Source organism: Ictidomys tridecemlineatus, chromosome 3 (genome assembly GCF_052094955.1).
Source record: "Ictidomys tridecemlineatus isolate mIctTri1 chromosome 3, mIctTri1.hap1, whole genome shotgun sequence".
Taxonomy (NCBI): domain Eukaryota; kingdom Metazoa; phylum Chordata; class Mammalia; order Rodentia; family Sciuridae; genus Ictidomys; species Ictidomys tridecemlineatus.
This window is the reverse complement of record NC_135479.1, coordinates 114,182,741-114,203,734: the sequence shown is the minus strand read 5'-3', so window position 1 is coordinate 114,203,734 and position 20,994 is coordinate 114,182,741. Positions and strand designations below refer to the sequence as shown.

The window sequence follows — 20,994 nt, the reverse complement described above, 5'->3', positions numbered from 1 at the left end:
TGATATCTAAAACTACATACTTTTTTCCTAGTGATGAAAAACATAGACTAATTACAAACTTCTCGGATGCACTAGATGGCTAGACAATCCAGTACAATGGCCGTATTCGGTTATATTGTACCTTTCTACTTCTGTTGCTGAAATTAATCAGTTTTACAACTTTGCTTTGTTTTTCTTAATGCAATTTCATGTTCATTCTTGCTAGGACAAATGCTCACTTAAGTACAATACCAGCGCAGTGAACAGTTTACTTCTCCTAACAGTTTCAATCCTCGGATTCTTAGATGCTTTCTCAGGATAGGCATGGATGTGTGTCCTCATTCAATCTTTGAAAACTTTGATTAAATGGCTTTAAAAGGTGTCTTGAAACAGGAGCTGATTCTCACTCAAAGATCTACTTTTATGAACCTATTTATTTCCTAACAAAACTCTGTTGACTATTATGTGGACAAGTTTTGTCAAGAAACTTTACTAGGACAAGAGGTCTGTACCTTGCACCCCAGATGCAGAACACAAAGTGGCTTTTGATGATAAAGGCAAAATGCAGTTTAAAAGAGTGTACATAATCAGATAAAGAAAGAGCAAGTACAGATGTGCTAGATTTAGGAGGAAACCACCACTAACAACTCCAAGACCTTCTCTGGGTTGTGAGACATAGTTATGGTCTAATGATATAATGTCAAAAACTGAATTTCACTGTGTGTGTTGGTCTTAATATCAGGACATAGATTCATTGTTGGGGGCATAAAAAAACAACAACACTATTTTGCCTTTTTTTGTTTTGTTTCGTTTTGATCATTGTGCTTTTATAGAAAGCTAAATGAGAGTGTATGTAGTATGAGGATGGGTGATATGTTTTCTAGGGTCACTTATGAAAACCTAAGTGAATAGGAGTTTCTATTCCAAAAAGTACTTCTCCTTGTCTTGAGTACTAAAAGGCTTTTTGCATGTATCTTTTCCAAAATACTACAACTAAAATGCATTTAATCAATGAAAGAGTAATTTTAAAAAATGGTATTATGATATAAACCAAGCATTGGTACAAATTTGTTCTCACTTTGATTATGTTTGAGTAAAATCATATGCTTCCCTGGCCTGCTTTTAATTCCTAATACACAGTATAGACTTCCTTAGTGTCCCAAGAGTCTGTTCTGGTCTTGGAAATAACCCCTAGTGATATCTGCTTTAGTAATTTAATATGTATTATGAAACTGAGGTTAGGAGTCCTAAGGGTCCTTGTCAGTCAGTGGTTAGATCAGAGGGACCCTAAATGGCAGATCCCAATTATCAAGCAGATGACATCTTTAGCAAGCCCATCTTTCAGATTGTGTGTCTGAAGTAGTATGATCTTAGGGGAGAAAACCATGGCAGAATAGAGAGATTAATCAAAGGTTGAATCCCATCTTTGGGATCCTCCACTTATGTGATTTAGGGGAACTAACTTACTCAAATTGAGCCACTTAGTGAATTATCAAATGAAATGATGAGTAATAAGTCTTGACATAGAGAAGACACTTAATAAATTATTATAGTTACAACTTTTTACCATCTTCTCTTATTCTAGACTTGGGAATTGGTCACCCAGTGTCTACTTGCTCTGACCCGATACAGAGGCCACATTATTGCCAGTGAGGTTTTTTAAAGATGAGAATATGGCAAGGATTTATCTGATTTCTTTCTGGGATGAATAAATAAATGAGTGAAATTAATAAGATTTACATGTTAGAAATAAAATATTTAAATAACTTTCAAAGAAAAATGAATGGGTAAATTTTCCTACATTTCCAATTTCCATTTGCCTGCTTAATTTAAAAAAAATTCAATCCATGAGTCTATTTTTAAGTGCCTAGAGCACAGAGTATGTATATTTAAAATAGGCCTTTTACATATGATTTAAAAGTTCTTTGCTTTTTAAATGATGTTATTATTATGATTATTATTAAAATGAGCTGAGTACAACAGACTAAAATGTCTTTTAGTTGTTAAGCAGGAAGACCTATTATCCAAAACAAAAAATGTTTCTATTTTGATTATAAATTATTATTCCTGGGTAGACTCTTTAGTATGCCATTAATTTTTAGATTGAAGAATTTACTCGTACTGCATTTATATTTTACCAAGACAATTCTTTTTCAATATTGTTTTAGTTGATGCTGACAGATTTATCAAGTATAGAGTATAAAACCATCTGGTTTATTCGAATCCATAAGGAAAATGAATCTCTGTTTAGAACACACACATGAATATATATATATATATATATATATATATATATATATATATACACACACACACATATACATATATATATGATACTATAATCTGTATTTGTATTTTTAAAACACATGTGGATGATTTTATATACCTAGTGAACAATAATATGCTGGGTTTTATCAAAGCAGTTAAGCAAACATTGAAAATGCACTTAACCTGAAAGTATTTGTTTCTACGTTTATTCATTCCAGCTTTTGAATGACTATAGGCCTCACTTTCTCCATGAGCTTCCCCCTTCCATGGTAACCTTCACACATCTCTCTCCTCTTTAAATGTCTATAGCACTTATCATTCGAACCAAGTAATTTAATACTCAAAAACTTAGTTTTGTTCTATTTGCTGCTCTTTCAAGTAGCTTATTCTTGTCTCTCTAAATAGATCGCATGGACTTTCCCAGCAAGAATGATGGTTTATATTAATTTGTTATTCTCTCTGGCCTTTAAATCTTGTCCCAACATATGTTTAGTTGTGTATTTTCAACCTGTGAGTCAAGATACAAGGAACTGAAGAGAGTGGTGGAGGTATTGGAGAAATACCCTAGTGTTACACTAAAGCCTAAGAGTCCATGTAACATTGTGTATGTACACGTGTGTGGATGTATGTATGCTTAAACAAATTAGAAAGAGTCCTTCAAATGAGATAAGGACTTTTCACTTGTAGCATGCCGATGATAATGTTCTAACACTTATAAAAGGAATTTGTAAAAATAGTATGTGTGTTGTAGCTCCATTTTGGCAAAATATCTCTGGACTATTTATTTATTGTCTTATTGAATTCAGCGTTGTTATTTCTAAAACAAGGATAATAATCATCATATAGACTGTTAATGAGTTATTAAATTTAATGATGCATAATAAGCCTTGTTATAGCTTTGGTTGGTAGTTATAGAATCCTGGCAATCTCGTGGGGAGCCTGGGAAATGGTGATCAAGCATCACTTACTGCAAATGGTTGCAACTCCAAAGAGAAGTCCTGCTACCACAAGCAAGGCCCAAAGATCAAGTTCCTACCTTGTGGATGGGGTGGGCAGGTGAGACAAGCAGGAATTGCTAGTATTATTTTTTCACTTCTGCATTTGGCCTTGATATGCTTATGTTGCCTTTTCATAGATTTGAGCTGAATTTGGGAAGCTCCTGGTAAATAGTATAGTGGGATACTTCTATGATCAATATCTTAGCCATTTTATAAATAACAACAACAAAATCCTGATTTTGCAAATCATCTTAAATCTAATTTGCTACATGCTCCCAAACTAGTTGAGAGCTCTGGAAACAGGAAATAGATCTTTCTGAAACCTTGTCATAATGGTACCACTCAGAAACTTATTATTACTGCTTTTTCTCTATTTTCAATTCTATATAGCCTAAATTCCAACTGATTTTGGAAAGATTTCCATAATTTGGCCTTATCAAGTCTTATTCACTAATGCTTCTCAACTTTCTGGCTCCTGGGTTACCCTTAGGAGTCCATTAATGACAGTTTATGAGCAGAACTGGAAGAAAGTATTTGTCAGAGGGTGGTGTAAAACCCTCTCTGCACTGCAGCAGGGTATGGAAAGGCTAAGGCTAACTGTCATCTAGGGGTAGTCCTTCACAGGCCAGAATTTTTTGATGATCAGCTGAAGTCAGGCAATTGAATTCTGCATGTGCATCAAAGAACTTCGGCTGGTATGTTTGCTATCTACTGATGCATAACAAATTACCTCAAAACCTAGTGGGTGAAAACAGTAATAAAAATTTATTGTCTTCAGTTTCTGTGGTTCAGGAATTAAGGAGCAGCTTAGCTAACTGGGCCCTTGTGGTCCAGTGTCTTATGAGGTTGCAATTTGGATTGCAGATATAGTTAGCTAAAGGTTCCAGTGAGGATGCAGAATCTGTTTTCCAAGACCACAAGACCAATACTTGCTCACATCGCTCACAGGTTGATTCTGGCAGTTTGTAGGTCTTCATTGTTGCCTGCATAGTCTTCCCACAGGCTGTGTGATATCTACAGAATATGTCAAAAATGGGAGGGAGGACGGACAAAGATATATTTTTTTAATGATTTTATTTTTATTTTTTTAATGTGGTGCTGAGAATTGAACCCAGTGCCTCACATGTACTAAGCAAGTGTTCTACTACTGAGCCCAATCTTCTACCAAGAGAGACTATTCTTTTTGTAACAAAGCTTCAAAACTCATATCACATCACTTTTCCACATTCTGTTCATTAGAAACCAGTCTCTAAGTTCAGTGCACATTTACGGTAGGAAGAATTAGACTTCATTGTTTGAAGAAGGGGCTGGGAAACAACTTTTAAAATTCATGGACATATTTTCAAATCATTCCAGATGAGTATTCAGTAGGCTTATCTTTTACCAGTACCATCAACATGACACCTGGGCATGAAATGATAAACAAATGGTTTATCTTAAATCTGTGACTAGTAAATGTATTTTAATCAGAAAAAAATACATTATTCATCTTCACTTTAGGACTATATTATTATCCTCTAAATTCTGAACTATTGCTTCAGAGAATTTGTTAGAAAAAAATTTATCCAGATCAAACCCCTTTTGATTGTAGAGTCAAGCAAGATGCATATGTAAAAATAACACCTAAAAATACCACTTACTGTATGTAAGGATGCTGAGGCTGTGGGTTTTCCTGGTAGTGGTAATGATTCACCAGGACTCATCCCTCATGACAATCAGTGACTGCAGGGTGTAGTTCATAACCAATGAACAACATAGTGGACTTTTCCATTGGATTTTAGAGCTGCCTAAATAGACTTAATTATTACTATATACTCAGTTTCAAATGATTTGTCAAGACACAGAAGATTCTCAAGAAATGCTTGTGGAATAAAAGTGAACTAAGCTGTTGTACATGTTGAATTAATGATCCTATGATTGTAACTTGACCACCAGCCAGCAGAACAAACTTACCCACAACTGAACAATCTCTGCTGAGATCCTAGAGGTTCACTCTAAGTCTTATTCTGATGCAATCTCCTTTTCCTTGAATGTTTCATTTTTTTTGCATGTTCTGAAAAATTAGGTTTTTAATACCTTATATCAAATATTGACAAAATGATAGTTCAAATTGAACTTCTATTGGAGGTTTATTTTTTAAAGAATATATCGCTTCCTGTAGAGTTATGAAGTGTCCTATTTTTCTTCATGTGTTTTCTTTTACCTAGTTCTCCAAATTCCTTTCTTAGGAAATGTTTTTTCCCATTAGGACTGTGATCCCTAAGTAGGAAGATATATTAACATTCTATCTTTGATTTTGCTGATTATTCTCTAGATCTATGTGTTTTCATTTCCACTTAGCAGAAAGAAACTACTGCCTGAGTAAGCAACAAATAAATTAGGAGAAAAAGTTTGTCTTTTGATATAAGGATGTCTATGTAAAACAACAACAAACAAACAGGGCATTTTTAAAGAAGGAACTATTTTATAGTGGTGGAATTCTAATTAATAATAGTGAATATTTATTAGGCACTTTTTATGTGGTAGGCACTAAGTGCTATTGCAAAGATGATCATTTAATTCTCTCAGTAGCCCTATGAGACACTAACTTTCATTATCTTCATATTAGAGATGAGAAAACTGACATGATAAATAACATTACACATGTCCCTCACTAGGACAAGATGAAGCTATAATTTCAGTGCACCTCTTCACTCCAGATTCTGTGATTTTGGTCTCTATTTTACAGTTCCTCCTTAGGAGTATCTCATATGTACCATTATACTAAGTGCTTGATGTACATTATCTCAATTCTTTAATTCTAGCAAACTTCTATTATTTAGGTGCCGTTACTACAGTTGAGAAATACTGTTAGAGAGGCTCAATAAGTTGAAGCAACCATGTCAGTACCATGTAATTAAATGCAGATCAGAAGAAGCGCCCCATATCAAAGGGTTTCGGCATTGCAGCAACTGGGGATGAGACTGTTTTGTTTTTTTTATGATTCTGGGGGTTCATGTTAGCAAAGAGGAAGTGTGTAGTCTTCTGAGTTTTTGGAAGATCTTCCTACGTCATGATGGCAACTTACTACATTCAGTCTATCGATTTCCCTGCTAATGGCAACAGGAAGCAGGAAGTGTGTGAAATCAGACTATTGCCACCACATCTAGGTGTGGATGACTTGAGCCCTGTGAATCATGAACCATTGGTACCACTGGACCATACAAAACATTATTGGAGGTAGGAAGAATAAGAGGCGTAATGCTGGCTTTCCCTCCACAAATACTGTGTGTAAAGGACACCCACCACTATAGAATAGTTTTCAAAACCTAAGCTAAATTCAGTGAATTTACATCTTATTGAGAGCTTAAATTATATAGTGAATATGTAATTGGAAATTAAGTGTAATTGAAATTTCCCTTGCTTAGCCCTTAAACCCATTTGGGGAAGGATCACCTTGGCTTCAGCTGAGCACCACAGGAAGTGATATATTTGCATTCAGAGCCTGCATAGTGTGAAAACTACATGTCTTTAAACCCAAGAGTCACACTCAATGCAACAAGATACTATTAATAGAATACAAAAGGCATTTAAACACTGATTCCTACTGAGGGAGCAGATGATTCAGGTCTCCATCTCTTTCTTTCTTTCTTTCTTCTCTTTTTGAGTAAATGCTTATTCTTCCTCTTTTTCCCTTTTCCTCTGATTGCTTTTTGCAGTAATTAAATATTATGTTGAATCATTTTGACACTCCACTGTGCTTTCCAGGATTAAAATTTAACAAAATATATTATATGACTTTCTTGACACATTCCAACATCAGTAACTAAGGAGATTAGTTCAGGACATGATAAAGATTTTTATTGTAATTTGTGCAGAATCAATACATTTCTTTTTGTATGTCTGAAGTATTTAATGACTCGTTTAAATTTGATTCATCAACAGTTTTTTTTTAAAGACTTCTGAACATTGCAGCTCTTTTAGAGTGGAAGTGGAGGGGGAGAGTAATAAACTAAGTGAGACACAGTTACTTAAAAGTATGAATTTCAGCTGGGCACAGTGGCACATGCCTGTAATCCTAGAGGCTCAGGAGCTCTCAAGAGGATCACAAGTTCAAAGCCAGCCTCAGGAAAAGCAAGGTGCTAAGCAACTCAGTGAGACTCTGTCTCTAAATAAAATACAAAATAGAGCTGGGGATGTGGCTCTCTGGTCCAGTGCTCCTGAATTCAATCCTGGGTACCCTGCCCCTGCAAAAAAAGTATGAGTTTTAAATTTAAAATGTGAATCATCTAAATTTGACCATCCGAGGCTCACAATTGGATATTCTCCAAATCATGTCTGAATATCTGATTCCATGGTTTATTAATAAATGGAGAGCCCAGATCATAGGGTGAGAGAAATTATGTGTGAATCGAGGTAGACATTTTTTCTTTTCTCTTTCAGTAGTTCCACTTGTGTCTTTCTTTTCCAGTCCCCTTTTCCAGTTGTAGGGCACTTTATTAGCAAACTTGAATTTGTTTTCCAACCAAGAATTACATATAAAATACAAATACCTTTGAATTTGAGGATCTACACCCTGGAAATTGACCAGTACTTAATTCTGGAGTTTATAGGCAAGGCTATATTAGGATTTTAGTTGAAGTTGAAAAAATGATCCAACAAAACTTTGCAGGAAGATATTTTTAAGCCTACAACTGAAACCAATGCCTGAATTTTCACAATGATTCTTGAACTTTGGGGGTACATTAGCTTCTATTGGATTATTTTGATGGTTTGCCATTTGATGTATATCATAAAATGTGACACTCATTAAAATGGATTATCAGCTTAACAAACTTTTCTGGCTATATAGTATTTTTACTATGTTTTAAGTGTCTGGCTATGATAATTGATGTGATAAAATGGAATTTTAGGATTTCTGACATAAAGAAAAGGTAAATGTTTTATTAAATCAATGATAAGAACATATTAATCACTTCTTAACACTATAACAAAGACCTTCTAACCTGCTGTCAAAGCTTGGAGTAGAGAAATATTGTGGTGTGAATGCCTCACCAATCCTCTCTCCTCACCTGGGGATACATTTCTTTAGTTGGAAGTAAGCACTTTCAACAGATCACAAACTAATCTTAGCCATTAGTGCTCTCTATAGAGGAGATTGTGTGGTCACTCCTGTGAACTGTTATGCTCCTCAGATGATGAGTTAATTCATCTGTAACAACGTTAGTTCATCAAGGTTGGTAGTTTATCTAAAGATCAAATTACTGTAATTTTGTATGCCATCTGATTTAATGTCCACTTAGTTTAGCGGTTAGACAGCCATAGGCAGGCGTAACACATGAATCCAATATCGAAAATGGAGAAAAGGCAAATTCTTGAAGGTTTAATTCAGGCATCCTTAGATGGAGATCACCTTGCTCCTTTTCTTTCTCCTAGGGAAATATATATCTAGATAGTGCCAAATCTTATTAAGAAAAACCTAAATAATATAGAACATTGCATATAAATATGTTCATGGTGAAATCTGTGTTTCAGAAAGACTTTTAATGGAAGAGGATAGGAAGGAGTGGGTTGATTGTGAAATGAGATTGCAGACATTCCTCTGGAAGGTCCTTCTACTATATATCAAATACAATTATAGCAGTTTACAGGCAAAGGATCAATTGGCTAGATTTTACTGGTAACCTACTTTCTTTGTGAACTTGATAGACCTTCCAAATGTTTTTCCGGTTGAATGAAAAATTAAAGGTTGATTTTTGTCTTTACTTACTTTTGACTGTTTTATAGTACCTCTTTTTTTTTTTTTTTTTTTTTTTTTTGGCACCAGGGATTGATCCCCAGGGGTGCTTAACCACTGAGGCCACTCCCCAGCCCTTTTATGGTTTGCTAATGTTTTTGTTTTTGTTTTTTTGGACAGGGTCTCACTAAATTACTTAGGGCCTTGCTAAGTTGCTGAGGTTGGTTTTGAACTTGAAATCCTACTACCTCAACTCTGAGTCATTGGGTTTACAGGCATGTGCCCCCATGCCTGGCTAGTAGTGACATTTTTGATCAATAGTCACAGTCAGTCAGTTGATAGAAAAAAATATATGGAGAACATGTATGCTCTACTGAAACAGATATGAAGGCATATAAAGCTTTATTTCCAAATTTGTTTACCTTAAGTGTTCCAGTGGAAGGAGATAGAGATGATGCTCAGTTAAAAAAGCCAAATAGGTATTTTACTCAGGACTCAGACTTTCAGCCTTAAATTAAAACATTTACCACTCTGATACTCATGTGAATCTCCAAGAGGGGGCTATCTTTACCTCAGTTGACCCAGGAACACATTTTTTTTCAAGAGAACACTTGTTTATAATTCACCAATTAGAAAAAGCTGGTGTGAAGGATATTTCTTTCTTTCTTTGGTACTGGGGATCCAAACCAGGAGCACTTAATCACTGAGCCACATCCTCAGCCATTTTTTGTATTTTATTTAGAGACAGAGTCTTGCTGTCTTGCTTGGTGCTTTGCTAAGTTGCTGAGGCTGGCCTTGAACTTGTGATCTTCCTGCCTCAGCCTCCTGAACTGCTGGGATTGTAGGCATGTACCCCTGTTCCCAGTTCCCAGTTTATTCTTGCTATCAAATAATTTTTAGGTAGATTGGTTGATAACAGAGATATCCCCAATGACCCAAAATATGATGACAGATTAGTGAATGGTTTTAAATATGAAGTAGTGTATGATTTCAGAACAGAAAGCTTCATAAATACAACTAGTAATTCACCTCCTCTATCTACTGCTTCTGCTCTTGGATGATGTGAATGTTGGAAGTGAGAGAAGTGCAGGCCCTGCACAAACCATATTGAGAAGACCAAGGGTATCGACTTGTCTGTTCGGTAGCTAACCAGAGCTGATGATTTATGTAGATGGAATGAGCCAAAAAAGGGCCTGGAAAGATTAATTTGACATCAAATTACAGAAGAGACTACATCTTGGATTAGAGGCTTTATTTTCTAGCAAATAGGGAACTGTCAGAACTTTGGCTAGTGTGGCTTTTCCTTGATTTTGCTTTTTATCTTCTGTTCTTATGTAAAACAAAACATTGTTGCAAACTTATTACTTCAGGAAGACTGATTTCTAGTGTAAAAATGGCATAAAAATTCAGGCCTAAACTGTGCCCATTTGAAGATGAGAGTGTTTTGGAAGCAGTTTAATGGATTGCCATGACTACTTGCTGGGGACAAGGGCAGGACAGGAGTCCTAACTGTGGTCCAGCTTGTGAGCTTACCTAAAGGGCAGAAACAGAATATGGGGTTAGGAATGGTGGGAGTATGCCAATATAGTACTTCTCCAGAGAAGCAGCAGTGGAAGGAAGTCCTGTTTCTAAATTTCTAAAACAGAATTATCAATGCATCAATCAATTCCCACAGGGGAACAATGTCAAGTAGCCAATTTTCCTTGAATATTAAATATAGTAACTTCCCATACGTTTAGCCATAATGACTCTTACGAGGAAGTTCAAAAGTTGTTTAGTTTATGAAAAGATGCTACTGAAGATATTGGTGGGAATAAAACTAGAATCCAACCTTAAGAATCTTACAATGCTTATCTTTAAGACCAGACCACTACAGATAAAGTAGAACTGGCTATAAACCAGGAAAGAAGAGCAGATGATTTGGAATCAAGGAGGAAAAGATCAAACCTGGGTAGTAAGAATCTGTGAGCATAAAGACAAAAGATGGTTTTGAAGGATAGAGAGTTCATCTGAGATAAGGCAAAATGAATTATAAACCGAACAACACTAATGTTAGCAATTATAATTATATTAGTAGTATCAATAATAATAGCTATTTTCTATTAACCACATGCCATGTTCTATGCATGAGTTTAAGTTATTTACATAAATGCTTCATTTAGTTCTCAAAAAATCAGAATGAGTTTACACTGAACGGTTAGGCAATTCCAGCCTACTGTAGAATCTTGAGCAGGGCAGTGAGTAGCAGCTGATAGTTAGGAAGATTAACAGTATGGAGTATAAACTGGTCGGAGGGTGATGGTGGTTTGAAGATCTGTTAGCAGACAATTGCCTTCATTCAGATTAGAAGTACCAACATCCAAGCCTGGCATTCGAAGGAATGAAAAGGAAAACCAAGAAAGGCCTGATGCTTTTTTATTCCCAACAAAAGTACATCAAGTATTAATTTATGGCAGGCATTGTGGCATACTCTGGACAATTGGGTCACAGAAGATAAACCCAGTTCCTGCTCTCTAGGCACCTAAAGTCTACCAGAAGACATTGTAAAGGATGAATTTCTTGACCTTGGTAACAATGTTGACCTAGAATATGTGTGTGTGTGCATGCATGTATGTGTCCTTCTAATATTTAGGGCTCTAGGATCTCAGTGGCATTCTACCTCTGCCTCACAACACCCCCCCGTGCTGATTGGCAGAGAGCACAATGGGTGGGACAGAACAAGCTCAGCAGCAAACCAGACAGACAGACATCTTCTGGGGTAGCACAGCTTGAGAGAAAAAAAAACATTTTTTCTTAAAATTCTTTTCTTCCAAGGTCAGGGTAAGGATTAGGGCAACTGACACTGGAATAGAAGAAAGAGGACAAAAAAATACTCATACTTTGCCATTTCTTGCAGTATAGGCAGACTCCTCCTCTTTGAGCATGGGTGTAAGTTTACTCTAACCCCTTACACAAACACAAATACTGTGAAACTTACAGTATTTTGACCTGTTCCCATGAACTCAGAGCAGTTCACACTCACATTACCCAATTTATTTTCCCAACACTCACATTATGCTGATATTATGAAACTTTCATGGAAGCCTACTCAAAGGTTAAGTGACTTACCCAAAGGTACCCAGCTAGGAGTGGAGACAGGAGGAGGAGCAGGCCTTCCTACTCACTCTCTCGACAATATTAGGAGTCTAAACACATTCTTAAGTGGTGCTTCTAAAGCCCCAGGGAAGAAGCCAACCCCGGAGTTACTGCTTACTGTGCTAAATGCTGTCCTGAAAGATTGAATTAATTAAAATTATTAAAAATAATGAAAAAATCAAGCCCTTACAGAGTTGGGGTTAATTCCAAAAACATTTACTGCCTTAATTCTGATGTCTTTACATCAGAAGAATGAAAAGATTTGGCTTTTGAGACCAATGATAATTGTAATTATAGTTATTGTCTATAAAATATTAAAAATATAAATATATAACAGCAAAATGTCCTCAGTGATAGGGCTGGGGCTTTAGCTCAGTGGTAAAGCACTTGCCTAGCATGTGTGAGGCACTGGGTTCGATCCGCAGCACCACATAAAAAATAAGGAAATAAAATAAAGGCATTCTTGTCCATCTACAACTACAAAAAAATGTGTATAAAATGTCCTCAGTGATATGAAAATGCCTTGTGTCTAAACAATGAGATTGAGGTGTTTTTCTTTGCAAACATTTATTTTCAGTTTTCGTGAATATTTATTTGCTCATCATTTTTTTCTTGAAAATATCTTTCAATGCATACACATCAGAGCATTAAACGCCTTTACTTTGAGGGCCAAGGAAAAGAAAAATAATGGTATTTTGTCTTGTTGTCTCTATCCAAATTTTACTATGTTTTATTAAAGTGTTCACTCTATCTTAGTGCATTCATTTAAACTTGGTATAAATTTTTTGTTGTTGTGCTTTAAGCACTCAGCGTAATAGCTTAGGACTGAAATACATCAAAATAGCCCAACAAAAAATATTTTAAATATGGCAGCCTTAGTTGGATTTTAGGAAATAAATCTTTGAGTATAATAATTTATTCACTTGAGCTGTTGTTTCAGCAAAGTATTTCATCTTAGTTCCCAAAGAGCTACTAGTCATTGCTAAATATATTTAAAAATCGAAGCAAAAAAAAAATTTTGCTTTCATCCTGGTCAAATACACTATAAAAAACTCAATTGTTTAATTCTTCAGCATTTTTTAAAAAAGGTCAGATAGGTGGCTATGCCCCCTATGGTTAATTAATAAGAAGGGAAGTAGGTAATGTTTCACTGGGGAAACGTGTCACCATGTCTATTGTGAGGGATCCCACGCTGGAGGGACAATAACGGGGTGCTAATTCTGAACGCACACAGTGCTGTCCTACAAAGACATCAAGATTTGTAGGAAATCAACCCTCCAGCAGTCCTGGCAAGCCAGACTGACCCCAGCAAATGAAAATAATCAAAAGTAATTAGAAGCGTGCTGGACTACTCCTCAGAGAGCCGAGCAGGAGAGCAAACATGCCTGAATCCTCCAGCCACTGCAAAGGCCCATGTCTGAGCTGTTAGGTGCCCTGACCTTGTCCACATAAAGATGTGATTTATGAAGTGCAGGGCACAGCAGCAGGGCTTCTGTCTTCTCCTGGAGAACCAAATTACTGAGGTGGAGATTAACATGCTTTCAGTCGGGCCCATTTCCAGACCAAGGGAAATTTTTTATTTACATTTTTTTTTACCTTTAATTTCCTCTTTTTTTTTTAACAGCCCCCTCCCTTTAAAAGAGGGTAAGGGGAGGAAGAAAGGCAGAGTCCATCAAGAGAGTGACCAGACATCTCTCTCCAGAGCAGTGATGATGTGTGCTAGGGCTATAGACACTCAGAGATTTTTGTTTATAAACTCATATTGTGCTGGAGAGTTTTGGTGGGCCTGCCTGCCCAGCATCACAGAATTCACCTTCAAGTTTAAAGCCAAGTTTCTGAGATACTTCCCTGATTAAGGAATATAAATAATTAAAATTAAACCAAATATTACTTATGATACCATAACTTTCCCATCAAACTTTCCTTCCTAACTGTTATGTTCCACCTATTAAGTAAAAAGATTTAGAAGAAGAGCTGTGGGTGGTAAGAGAATTCGGAGGAGTAGGAGGGAGGATAAATTGGGAGAAATTGTTACATATGAATCAGTGAGAAGTGTCTTGAGTCCTAAAGAGGTACTTCTCATTTTTGTCTCAGTTAGGGTAGGAAAGGTTTTACAAAATTCTATTCTGACATGAAAAAGGAAGCATTGATTTTCTTTTTAAACACACATCAATATCTATACAAGAAGCTAATTTAATTAGCAAGCAGTTATTGTTCAGCCAAATGTCAATTTCTCAGATTATTTCATGCTTCTTGACATGAACTGTATGAAACAGGATTTAACAGGATGTCTATGAATGAAACCACACTTGAGAAATGTAAAATTGCACTTGCATGTTCTTGAAAAGCAACAGAAAATAGTGTTACATGGAAAATATCAGGCTTGGAGTTCATTGTATGTTTAGCTACCTCAAGAAACCCAAAGCTGCAGAATTAAGGGAACTCTACTTAGGCTGAGGTTATAAAGTGCCTTCCTCTATAAACTAAAAACATAATGTCAGGGTGAATGGGAACATACTTTATTAACTTTATGGTATTGAAAACTGCCAGCAAGTTGTCTTGTTTTTAAATATTGTCCTCTGCAGAGTGTTACAGTGCTGTTTGTCCACAGGAAGCCTATTAAAAGTGGACAGTGCAGTCATTTCATCTGGCTTTGGCTGGACTGCTTTTCTTTCCTTTAATGATGTGCTGGAATGTACCATGCCCATAGGGTCTCCATTAGCAGAACTTTTACTTCTGGGACGACCATGAAGTTTAAGGCTTAAAAGAGGCATCAGTTTACAGTCTTGTGGGAATCACTTGAATACTGGAGCACTAACTTCTTACTGCTTTAACTAATATATTGACTTATTTTAAATAAACAGTTACACAATGAAGGCAGAGCCAGTGGCCTTATTGGAAATCTTTGGACATTTTAAAGATTCTGCAATCCACACAGCTGGGGGAGGAAGGAAGAGGCCTGAGGAGGGTTTATGCCCTTTTCAAACCAGGAAGAAAACACATTAACCTCTCCCACCCCAGCCCTGCCATCAGCCAAAGGGGGATCTTTACAACTCCCAGAAAATCTATCAGCTCACACTCAAACCTCATATTTTCCAATGCCTTTTTCCTGGTAAACAACAATTAACAGAGCAATGAAGAAAAAAAAACTATTAATTCTTTCCAGAAAAAATATTTTAAAAATATGATTCTCTTTTGATACACTGCTGATGAACCACTTTATTTTCTCTTTTTCCCAAAGCTCTATGCATGTGTTATAGTTTGTTTATCATACCTCCTCTTAATATTTAGATCATCTGTCCTGATACATGTTTGCAAATTAAAGCTGGTTTGAGATTATAGTAAAACCATTATATTTAATAGCCCATTTCAAGGGCAGTGCTCAACCCTCCAGAAATGCATGTTACTGATTACTGCCAAGCAGACAGCGGCTTGTGCAGATTAATTTGTAACTGGGAACTACTGTAAACAGATTTCACCAGAAATCCCAAGGAATAAAGGGAATTGGTAGTGGTATTTGGCTCTTTGTATTTATTTATTGTTTTAGAAACCTCCTGATGGAAAGCAAGCTAACAGGGGAGAAAAGTTAGCCCCCTGCAAAATCCTTGTCCTCTACCCTTGTCTCCTCTTGTTTCAATTCTGATGTGGGAAGGTGGGTCAGGTCTTCTTCTAAAGGGTTATTTAAAAGCAACACCAAACAAAGCCCATTTAGCTAACTGTGGGATTTCAGAACCCTTTCTTGAAACTTCAAGTTATGTCAAGGAAAAGGGGGGTGAATTCTGCATTTACACGAAATTATTGTTATATACCCAAAGGAGAGAGGGAGTAGTTTGGAAGAAGAGAGCGATTGAGATTTAGCATTAACACCTCCTTTGCCCACATCCTTATGATGATTTCCTTTAGTCTCTATCACAATTTAGTCAGTGAACAAGACTTGATGACAATTATGATGTCAAATAATGATAATGAAAAGAATCCTCCAACTCTAGATTAATGTTGGAATGTTTCAGAGAAGAAGTGTTGACTCTTTGGCTGGATTTTGAGAAAAGAATTCCGTATGTAGAAATAGCTTTAGCAAAGCCCGGCTTCTGCGGGCCGGGGCTGCTGCGTAGGGGCATTGGGTGGTGAGGCTCTGGAGGTGCGCATGGCGGAGGACGAAACCCTTTGCGGGAGCCAGGAGGGCGGCGGCTGCTTCACCTGGAAGGCTGGGAGCCGCCAGCGCCGCTCTTTATTTCGGGACACATCGCCATCTACCGGCCTCCTGCGATACCTGCAAGTAACCAGACCTTGCAAGTCGCCCCGCCTCCCCCACCCCAAACCAATATAAGGGAAAAACTCAGAGGCCCTTTCCACGAAATCCTAATTTAGCCAGGACCTGCCACTGATTCCACACGACCTTTGTCTCTCCACCGACGTCCCCTCCTTTTGAAAGCGACTGTGTAAAGGGCAAGAAGGTGGCGGCTGCAGGGCTAGGGCGGGGAGGGGGCGCAGGGAGGGTTCGGGGCGCTGAGCTCTCAGACCCCCTGATCAGGCCGCACTGTCTGAAGCAATCGGTTCCCCAGATTACTTGTATTTAATACACAATGCATCATAAAACAAATCCCTCATCCTGACAGGAAGAAAATAGAACAGCTCATAGCTCGAGCCGGTCCAATTTATGGCTAAATTAAAAAAAAAAAAAAAAAAAAAAAAGCTTCGACAATGGGCAAGTTGAGGAAGGGCAGGAAATCAATGCAGCAAACCCGGGACTCTTAAAGGTTCTCAAGAGCCAAACTCTATGGGAATATCTCACCAGGTTTTAAGTTATTTACAAAGGATTTTTCCTGTCCTACCTACCACTGCTGTGCGATTTTCCTTCAAACAATGGCCATTATCTGAAATAACAGTTCAATGTCACAGATAACAGGCCACCGAAACGAATTAGTCATCACCTCTTGTCATTTTTCTCTCCCCCACATCCCTCTCTTTTGTTACTATTTTTATTTTTAAATCAGCATTTTGGTGGGGGGGGGGGTTATAGATTTTCATGTTTACTTGCACTTGGAGAAAACAAAAAGTGGGTGGCATTTGTCCCCCTTTGCAGATAAAGTTAAAAGGCAGTGCATTCATTCTTCCAGCCCTCCTCGCTCCCTCCACCTCTCCCTCCGCAAGTGCCCCCAGACTCGCTTACTTTGCTTAACTTTCCATTGTTGGGCTGGAAAGAAGTTGGATTTTGTCCATTTGCTTTTATGAATGGGGTTTTCTGATAAAAGCACTTATTTCCATCTAACTGGTAGGTTTAACTAAATTCTTTCAAGATTGGCTACAAGCATACATATAGACCCTTTTATTTTGTTATTTATTCCCATATTCTTTCCTCCAATGTCGTTTCTGCATTGTGTTGATATAAGTTGACCAAATATACATTATAAAGTTATTAAACATAGTATAATACCGATCACTAAAAGCAGCACTTATGATGTTAAAAGTCTTACAAATAATCTGGGTTGTCAAATCCCGTAATTCTACTTAGGGGGCGTTCATGGTGTTTTAATTAATGTATCAAAGAAAATGGCAAAACTCACCAGACAGTCGTCAATCTTCTTTAGCCCATAAGACCCTATGTGGGCGGGTTATATGCAAATGTTTCGCATTTTAAAATTTCTTCTAAGAGAAAGTATGAATTGAAAATTTAGCACGCCTTTCTGTTGACCTAACTGTAAGAGTGGAGGGGATACACTTGAAGGTAAATTTCAATTAAAATTTATCTTAAAAGATGTTTAGCAAAAATCTGGAAATGTAATGTCAACTTTTCCTTCTTGAGGTTCCTGTTTTCCGAGAAATTCTGAACTAATTATGTTTAGTACGAACCAGCGTCTCTTTCACCCCAAGCCTTATTCTCACTCTCTCCAGCGCCCCCCAGCCCCCAAGCCCACCTTGGTGCGCACACCCTCACACCCATGAAATCACTTCTCCAGTCTACCCCACTTCTCCCCATCCCCCCATCCGTCTCTCTCTCTCTCTCTCTCTCTCTCTCTCTCTCTCTCTCTCTCTCTCTCTCTCTCTCTCTCTCTCTCACACACACACACACACACACACACACACACACACACACACACTTACACTTGTGCTTTCAGGACATCGAAAGGGAGGACATTTCCCTGGGGAAAGAAATCCTGCCTGGCGAGATCTCCCCATTGGTTGTTTACTCGGAGAAATCTACATGTTTAAGGGGGATGGTGCATCCATAATCAGTCTGTCCCTATAGGACTTGGGTCTTGGCGACCTTTTTGTGACCTCTCCCGCCAGAGGAGGCTGCTGTCACTTTAAAAATTACTGAAAGAGGAGCCCGTCTGGCTTCCGATAGCTCCCTTTCTCCCTCGCCCCGGGTTCTTTCTGGATGGCCAAGCAGATCCTCTTTAAAGAGACAGTTCATGAAATAGAAACCCGGCGGCTAAGCTCGGAGTTGCGAAAGGGGACGATCCCGTAAGGGTCTAGGACCCGGGAAGGCTCTGCAGAGGATCTGAAAGGGGGCTAGGGCTCCCCTCGCCTCCCCAGGCCCCCCACCGTCGCAAACTCTCCTCCTCCTGCCTGTTTTCCCCCCTTGGAACAGGGAAGGAGAAGTGGAAGAAGTTTTAGTGGGTTTCAGATAACTTTCATTACACATCGGGCTGATAAGAGCAAGAGAAAGTGAGAAAAGAGGGAGGTGATGTGAACCAGAAGGAATAACTCCGAGCTCATTTAGGAAGGCGGAAAAAAAAAAAAAAAAGCCCAAACACACCAAACCCGGGTCACTCAGACGAGAGAGAAGACTTCATTTTCATTTCTGGTCTTAAAACACACTTTTTGGCGGACAATAAATCTGAAACGCATGGTCCCGGCGAGCTGATCCTAGAGACGCACAAAGTTATCAGAGACCCATTTGGAAATCGAGACGCGCGAGGCATTTTTTTTTTCCTCCCCAAACATCTCGCAATGTTGCTGGGAATCGTTTGAAAGGATTTTCGTACAGGAGCGTTGGGGGCTGCTGATTATTTTATTTTGTTTATTTTAATTCTTCTGTGATTGCCTTTTATTGCTGAGTTGAGGCCATAGAAATCTTGAAGGTAAGCGAACTCACTTAAAAACAGCAACAGCAACAACAACAACAACAAAACTCTGGGCGATGTGCATAGTTTGTCACTTGGGACAGTTTCCTGCCGGGCACCCCTTCCCCGGGCGCCCCCCGCCCCAGCCCTCTTTTCCTCCTCGCCCTCAGTCTCGCGGAGCCCTCTGCTTATCTACGTTGCTAAGCCTGGCGATTTCCTTGTTCCTCCTGCGGAACCGTGCGGTCTGGACGCGTCTCGGGGTGGGTCGTCCGGCCTTCGGTGGGTCTCTGCCGGCTGCCGGCCTCTTTTCCTCGCGCTCTTCTCCTCCTTTCCTCCCTCCTCGGGTCTGTCGGTCGGTATCGGGGACGCAGAAGGTGGGGTTGCCAAAATCTGAATTCCTGGCACCGGCCACGCGACTTTGGAGCCGGTTTCGGCCGAGTTCCACCTTGCCAAGTAATAGCTTTGCTGTCCAACATCGTGTGCTGCTTTGCGAGAAAGTCACATTCGGACCCTTTGGCTAGATTGTGGGGATTTTTTTTTCCCCCTCCTTTTGCAGTTGGGTTTTTTATTTGAAAGGGCCTTTCTGTAAGGTTCACCTATGGGAGATATATGTATATATGTTTGTATTTTAAAGCGATCTTTTGGGATTGACAGCTTTTAAAAACACAGGAGTGTAGTAAGTAGATAAAATGACGGAAGATGTGTTGTTACTTTTTTTTAAATTATTATTCGAGATTTCCGAGAGGATTAAGCCATTTGGGAGACAAATATACTTCTGCTAGCAAATCAAAAGTGAATAATTCCCCCCCACCCCTGGGGTGGGGTGGGGTACGTTTCTGGAGAAAGTTAAGTTTTTGTCTTGGGGCAAGAATATTGAGAGTAAGAAAGTTAATATGTTGGTGAAATCTTTGAATAATCATGTAACAGATCATGTAAAAAGACATTCTTTGGAAATGAATCTTTTTAAAAATTAACTTTGCTGTTGACAGTCACAATGGCAATAATGTTAACACGGAATAAAATTACACCTAGAATTTTTATGTGCAGTATATGCAATACTTAACTCCCTGCCCCCGCAAAAGGGAATGCTTGAGAGCTAAGGGGATAGATGCTTCTTGACTTTGAAATTAACAAGTTTTCCACGTCTTTCTGCAAATATGAAATGTAACTGGTGTTGCATTTCACTGGCTTCACCCTATTTCCTTTATTAAATATTTCTCTGGTGTGTCAGTAGTCCTGCCTTTTTTTTTTTTTACTAGCCAAGAAAACAAACAAACAACAAAAGACCAATCAGAAACCAATCTAACAAACAAAACAAAAAACCCAACTTTTTACTATTTTGCAATGTACATTGTATTGTTATTTATGTGCCTTCTCAACATCTGGGAAGGGGAGAAATCTCAAGTTGCATTTGAGTTATGCAGTCTTCAGAGCTGAAGAAACATCTTAAAGTTTGTAATTTTATAAGTGCCAAATTGTATAAAATTTGTCCTTATCACTAGACAAGGGATTTAAGTGCAGACTTTTGTTGTTGTTGTTAGTGTGAAGAAGTGTCCTTGAAAAATTTGTGTGTGTGTGTGTGTCTGTGTGTGTGTGTGTGTGTATTTAGCAATTACTGCTTTATCTCCTGGCTCTATTTTTCTTTTTTAAATTGTGGAACTACTTATTGCCCTTCAATTGCCCCATGGCCAAGGGCTTATTCATAGTGCCCCTTGACTACAGCCCTTTTGAGCACTGGGTTCTTCTTGAAGTTTATGGTGAGTTAATGACTTGAATCTGCAATTGGATGATTACCTGACTTCCATGCAAAATTGCTTTTGGTCTAGAGTTT

At 38.1% G+C, this 20,994-nt stretch overlaps 1 protein-coding gene across 14 annotated transcripts in view; it reads left to right on the top strand.

Moving 5' to 3' along the window:
• The window catches only part of Mecom (MDS1 and EVI1 complex locus), a 539,517-nt gene that overhangs the window by 458,921 nt on the left and 59,602 nt on the right, over positions 1-20,994 (top strand). The window contains exon 1 of one of the 14 annotated variants that reach the window (XM_078043609.1): positions 17,801-17,821. The exons of 10 other annotated variants lie outside the window; for them this stretch is intronic. Coding sequence is in view for 1 of the 4 variants with exons in the window: in XM_078043608.1 (XP_077899734.1) it covers positions 20,918-20,920 (3 nt within the window). In the remaining 3 variants the exon portion in view is untranslated. Of the gene's footprint in view, positions 1-17,800; positions 17,822-18,149; positions 19,182-19,334; positions 19,443-20,683; positions 20,921-20,994 lie in introns of those variants that run through there. 3 more of the 14 variants (XM_021731172.3, XM_040270054.2, XM_078043608.1) reach the window with 3 other exon arrangements.